Source organism: Suricata suricatta, chromosome 8 (genome assembly GCF_006229205.1).
Source record: "Suricata suricatta isolate VVHF042 chromosome 8, meerkat_22Aug2017_6uvM2_HiC, whole genome shotgun sequence".
In the NCBI taxonomy this organism is placed as follows: domain Eukaryota; kingdom Metazoa; phylum Chordata; class Mammalia; order Carnivora; family Herpestidae; genus Suricata; species Suricata suricatta.
The window spans coordinates 23,625,573-23,631,850 of record NC_043707.1 but is presented as its reverse complement, the minus strand read 5'-3'; the positions used below and the strand labels follow the sequence as shown (position 1 = coordinate 23,631,850).

Here is a 6,278-nt window from a genome sequence, read left to right as displayed (position 1 = left end):
AAAATAAATAAACTTAAAAAAAAAAAAAAAAGACTAGGAAAGTAAATATGACCTAAAAGAAGACACACAAAAGAGCAAATGATGGAAGAAAAAGGCACTGAATTTGGACATGGAGGCTGAGTTCCTTATGGGTAGGAAATCTGGTCTTAGAAATTCAAAAAACTTAACCTCATATTCAAACATATACTATTTACTGGCGTCTCCTCTAGGGTAGCTACAAACTGCTACTTTACCGTGTTTTATTAATGGACTTTGGGAATATGTATCTCTCTCCCTAAATACATGAAGGACAAGTTATATATGTAAGGCAGAAAGCTGCAGACTTAAGAGGAACTCAATAAATATTTATTGAATAATCAAAGTGGGTGGAAGTCTAAAGCAAGGGTGAAGGTTTTATTCTTTTTTTTATTTCAAAAAGAAAAGACCTCTCTCCACTTCTTTTTTGTTTGGTTGGGTTTTTTTTCCTTCTCTCTTTTAAAGATGCCATAATTCTTACCTTTGCTGCCAAGGCTTTTAAGCTGTTGAGGAATCTGTGCCAGAAATCCTTGAAGAGAGGGCGGTCAATTTTCTTCAGGCTGTCTTTGGTGCTAGCATCCACGCTGACATAGAGCTGTGTGACTGGTTTGAGGTTCCTTCGTAATTTAAAACAAAACAAAAAATAGGGAAAACATTATGCCTCTGTCAGGCTTTTCATGATGTAAAATTTACAATCTATAACGGACGCGGTAATTTGGCATGTCACTGGGCCTACAGGCTTCTGCCTCTCCCAGAGGGCTGAAACAATGATTTTTTTAATGTTTTATTTATTTTTGATACAGAGAGAGATAGAGCATGAGAGGGGAAGGGGCAGAGAGAGAAGGACACAGAACCAGAAGCAGGCTCCAGGCTCTGAGCTAGCTGTCAGCACAGAGCCTGACGCGGGGCTCGAACCCACGAACGTGAGATCTGACCTGAGCCGAAGTCGGAGGCTTAACCGACTGAGCCACCCAGGCACCCCTGAAACAATGATTTTAATGATGTGGTAGAATGGGCTGTCGGTTGATTATTTCAAGAAATGACTGGAAACCATCCTTAATAACCTGAACACATTCAACTGGTCCCTCTTCAAACAGTAGTTTTTAGTGGAAAACAGACAAATGAGATCTAGCTTCAGGTCAGGCACCATCAGCCCAGGGCAATTAGAAGGGGCTCTCAGACTTAGTGTCCCCGTGAACCCTGCCGTTCAAGAATAATACAGTTGAGAGGCACCTGGATGGCTCAGTCGGTTAAGCGTCGGCTTCGGCTCAGGTTATGGTCTCACGGTTCATGGATTCAAGCCCCATGTCAGGCTCTGAGCTGATAGCTCAGAGCCTGGAGCCTGCTTCCGATTCTACGTCTCCCTCTCTCTACCCCTCCCCACTTGTGCTCTGTCTCTGTCTCAAAAATAAATAAACAAAAGGAAAAAAAAGTTTAAAAAAGAATGATACAGTTGAAATGTGACAGCTACATGGGATCCGTGCTGACAGGCCACCTCCCATCATCACTTCCCTGACGGAAGTTCCTAAGGAACAAGAAACAACCCAAAAAAGCTCAAGTGTTCCTGGAAAGGCACGAAGCCACACCAGTACCCAACCTATGCCTCCAAGAGCCAGAGAGAGTTTACAGTCCAGCCTTGTGTGGGCAAAGCTCCCTACCCAGGGAGCCGCGAGCAATGCAGAGCGCTATACAAGGACAACCAAGCCCTCACAAAGGGGCACAACTCCCAAAAAAACTGAATTTTGCAGATTCTTTTTCTTCGCCTTCTTGATCAATTTCCATGAATACCACTCATTCTCCACTCTCAAATTCACGGACTTGTTTCATGAAGTCATTCCGATCTACTATACTATTTGCCAGTTATGCATTAAGCCCAAGCTGCACTCTTTCCAAAACCTCTCTGTTCTCCCTTCAAATGGGTCTCATAATTCATTCCCTTCAGTAAACTTGCAACAAGAAAGAAATTTCCCTTGAGTAATCCGATGACCAAATTTTCCCACTATTAACTTTCTATAACTATTCCAGGATTTGTATTTACCCCTAGAATGTTATTTATATGTTTTTTTGTGTCTCAAAGTCTATGCACTCTCAAAAGCTGAAATATAATTCACATGCCATGAAATTCACCACCAAAGTGGCTTATAGGCTTTTAGTATCTGTCAGTATGGGCCTCATCAATCTTTGAGTGTAAGACCTTAAGGGCAGGAACCATAGGTTTCTTTGTGTCCAGCCTTACAGGCAGATACTTAAAGCTACTTTTTACTTGCTACTGTTGACTTCAGCTAGCAGGATTTCTGAGGGCACGCAGGCCAAACAAACGCTATCATGATCTGGCTTAGTCACACATGGAAAAATCACAAGGGTCTGAACCTGAACTTATTAAAAGTGGAGAAGGTCTGACCAAAGTTAAGAAAGAAGTGATCATCATATTGGCAGACTCATAGCTTTCATCCCTCTTCAAGGCTGGCTACAAAGGGAATCCTTAAGTTTAATTCTGTGTCACTACTGAGCAAAGGACATTAAGTACTGAAACTGAAAAACAGGAGCATGCTGTTAATGGCAGCGATCTGTCTCATCGCTCCTTTTCCTGGGAGCCTCTTTAATAACAGACAGGCTCTGTTGCCTTAAATGGACTCATGTTTTACAAAAAAATAAAAAATAAAAGTGGTTTCTCTTAATGGATGCTGCTGGCTATCATTATCCGATACTTCCAGGACTTTGTCATAAAGCTGCCTAATCCAAAATGGGAACTGACCTGACCTTTTCACTATGCCTTCATAACTACTTAAGATTATGAACAGTAAATTCCAAAGGCCAGAGTTATTTTACAAACCTCCATCGTTTGCAAAATGGGAAGCCCTGGACACTGCCAGCACCAACAAGAAATTTTAGTCAGTACTAAATATCTGAGATGCTATAATCAAGCAAGTTTATGTTTCTCTTACCAAGGAGCAGACGAAGAATGGAAAAGAGGAAAAAGTCCCTAGGAATTACAGAACTCATTCCTAAGGGCTTCAAAATATTAAAAGTGCGTGGAGAAATTTTCTCAGCCTCGGGGATTCTACGCATGCCTAGTGCTGGCCTCTATTCCCCAAGACAAGCGAGGTGATTCTCTGCACAGTCATCTATCAGTCTCCATACAGTGATAGTTATCATTTGAGTTCCCCCAAAGCAACAGAACGTTATAACCTTAAAGTCATGATAATAATTTGTGTTTGAGGATCTAACATTGCTTCTGAGAACAACTAAAAAGAACAATATAAAAAAAGGGAAATACAGCAGTAAGCTCAAACCCCAGTGAAGATGCCCAATGAATCTTGATATGATTATTGTGATGATCATTTGTCCTGCTCATTTAAACAACTTTTTTTTAATGTTTATTTATTTATGAGAGACAGAGTGTGAGCAGGAAAGGGGCAGAGATAGAGGAAGATGCAGAATCTGAAGCAGGCTCCAGGGTCCGAGCTGCAAGGTGTCAGCACAGAGCCTGACGCAGGGTTTGAACTCACTAACCGTGAGACTGTGACCTGAGCCGAAGTCGGATGCTTAACCAACTGAGCCACCCAAGCCCCTTTGTCCTGCTCATTTTATATCTCAGAGTTAAGAATGATCAAATATACAAGGGTATCTGGGTGGCTCAGCCAGTTAAGTGTCCAGCTCTTGATCTCGGCTCAGGTCACGACCTCATGGTTTGTGATATCAAACCCCACATCAGACTTTATGCTGACGGCACAGAGCTGCTTGGGACGCTCTCTCTCCCTCTCCCTCTCTCTCTCTCTCTTTGCCCCTCCCTAACTTGTACAAGGGCACGCTCTCTCTCTCTCTCTCAAAATAATTAAATATTTTTTAAATGATCATATACAGAAATGCGCTGACAACTGAACATAAAAATTCTTCCTTTTATCCCTTCTATACAGAAAGGCCTTAGGCTTACTAGTCTGTAGAGAAAAGAAAACAGGAAGAGAGATTTATGTTTGCAAGAAATCAAGTGGCGTTGAGAAGAAGTTTGATCCTCCTATTGGACTACATAAGTAAATAAATAAATAACCAAAATGGCCCAAAGATCCAATACGATAAAACCAGAATCTCTAAGATAATCTGGGGCTGTTAGGTCTGGTCAAATAATTAAGGAATTAAAGAGAAGGAGGATAAAGAGGAAGGAGAAAATACCATCTCCTGAGTATTCATCATGTGCTGGGTGTACTGCGCTCCGTGCCTTACCCTTCTCATCCAGTTCCTTAAATACTCATAGTAAAATAACAAGCGAGTTGCCAGTTTTGCCCAATTGGGAGATGATGAAACTGTGACTCAAAGGGTTAAGTAGCTAAGTAGCTTGTTCAAGAATCCACAAGTGTCAACAATGAGATTTAAGCCTAGAGATTCAGAGCCGGCTCACCTAGCCCTGCGCCGCAGTGCCTCCATCAGAATGGCCTTCCACAGGCAGTGCTGACCGGGCCTCTTGTCTCAGAAAGCCAAGGGCAGTATTTCAAGTCTCACAGAAGGTCTCCAACTGTGATCAGGACAACATGCAACAGAAAGACCTGAGAACTCAGGTTCTTGGGCCTCTCCTGAAACTGAATCACACGCCCGTATATTGTTCTATTGGTTTCAAGAACTCAAAACTGATTAAAGAAAGTGAAGACACAGATAAATGGGAAGGCATCCCATGTTCATGGATCAGAAGAATTAATACTGTGAAAATGTCTGTCACACCCCAAGCTATCGACGGAATCAGTGCAATCCCTACCAAAATTCCAATGGCAGGGGTGCCGGGGGGCTCAGTCGTTTGAGCATCTGACTTCGGCTCGGGTCATGATCTCACAGTCTGTGGGTTCGAGCCCCACATCGGGCTCTGTGCTGACAGCTCAGAGCCTGGAGCCTGCTTCCGATTCTGTGTCTCCCTCTCTCCCTGCCCCTTCCTCGTTCAAGCTCTCTCTCTGTCTCTCGATAATAAATAAATGTAAAAAAATAAAAATAATAGTTTAAAAATTCCAATGGCACTTTCTGCAGAAATAGAAAAAAAACAATCCTAAAATTCATATGGTGCCATAAAGGACTCCAAACAGCAAAAGCAATCCTGAGAAAAAAAGAACAAGTGGAGGCTTCATACTTCCTGATTTCAAATTATAATACAAAGCTATAGTATGGTGCTACCATTAAAACTAACAGACACATGGGACAGAATCAGGAATCCAGAAATAAATCCATGTATATAGATGGTCAGCTAATATTCGACAAGGGAGCCAAGACTCCTCCATCTGGAAAGGATGGTTTCTTCCCTAAATGGCACTGGGAAAACGAGATATTCATATGCAAAACAGTAAAATTAGGTCCGTATCTTACATCATTCACAAAAATTAAGTCAAAATGGATCAAAGACTTCAATGTAAGATCCAAAACTCTAAAACTCCTAGAAGCAAACATAGGGAAAAGGTTCCTGACACTGGTCTTGGCAACAATTTCTTCTGGATATGATGCCAGAAGTGCAAGCAATGAAAACAAAAATAAACAAGTGGAACCATATGACATTAAAAAGCTTCTGCACAACAAAGAAATATTCAATAAAATGAAAAGGCAATCTACAGAATGCTAGAAAATATGGGCAAATCATTGATCTGATTAATGTCCAAAATATATATGGAACTCATAAACTGAAGAGCAAAAAAAAAAGGAAGAAAGAAAAACAAAAGAAGAAGACAGACAGACAGACAAAAACCTTACTCTGAGTTTTTAAAATGGGCAAAGGACTAGAATAGACTTTTTCCCAAAGAAGATATACAAACAGTCTACAGGTCCTTGATAAGGTGCTCCACACAAATAATCATCAAATGCAAATCAAAACATCAGTGAGATATCACCTCTCCTGTTAGGGTGGCTATTATCATGAAGACAAAAGATAACCACAAGTGTCAGTGAGGATGTACAGAGAAAAGAGAATCCTTGTGCACTGCTGATGGGAATGTAAATTGGTACAGTCACTTTGCACGTTCCTCGACAAAATAAAAATAGAACTATATGATGCTGCAATCCCACTTCTGGGTATTTATCCAAAGGCAATGAAATCAGTATCTTGAAAAGGTATCTGCACCAGTGTAAACTGGTGTAGCCACTCTGGAAAACAGTGTGGAGGCTCCTCAAAGAACTATCAGTAGAACTCCCCTATGACCCAGCAATAGCACTGCTAGGGATTTACCCAAGGGATACAGAAATGCTGAGGCATAGGAGCACATGTACCCCAATGTTCATAGCAGCACTGTCAACAA

At 41.4% G+C, this 6,278-nt stretch overlaps 1 protein-coding gene across 3 annotated transcripts in view; it reads right to left on the bottom strand.

Moving 5' to 3' along the window:
- The window catches only part of LOC115299910 (S-adenosyl-L-methionine-dependent tRNA 4-demethylwyosine synthase), a 214,967-nt gene that overhangs the window by 77,332 nt on the left and 131,357 nt on the right, over positions 1–6,278 (bottom strand). For all 3 annotated transcript variants that reach the window (XR_003912406.1, XM_029949457.1, XM_029949458.1), the window contains exon 13: positions 497–632. Coding sequence is in view for 2 of the 3 variants with exons in the window: in XM_029949457.1 (XP_029805317.1) it covers positions 497–632 (136 nt within the window). In the remaining variant the exon portion in view is untranslated. The remainder of the gene's footprint in view (positions 1–496; positions 633–6,278) is intronic.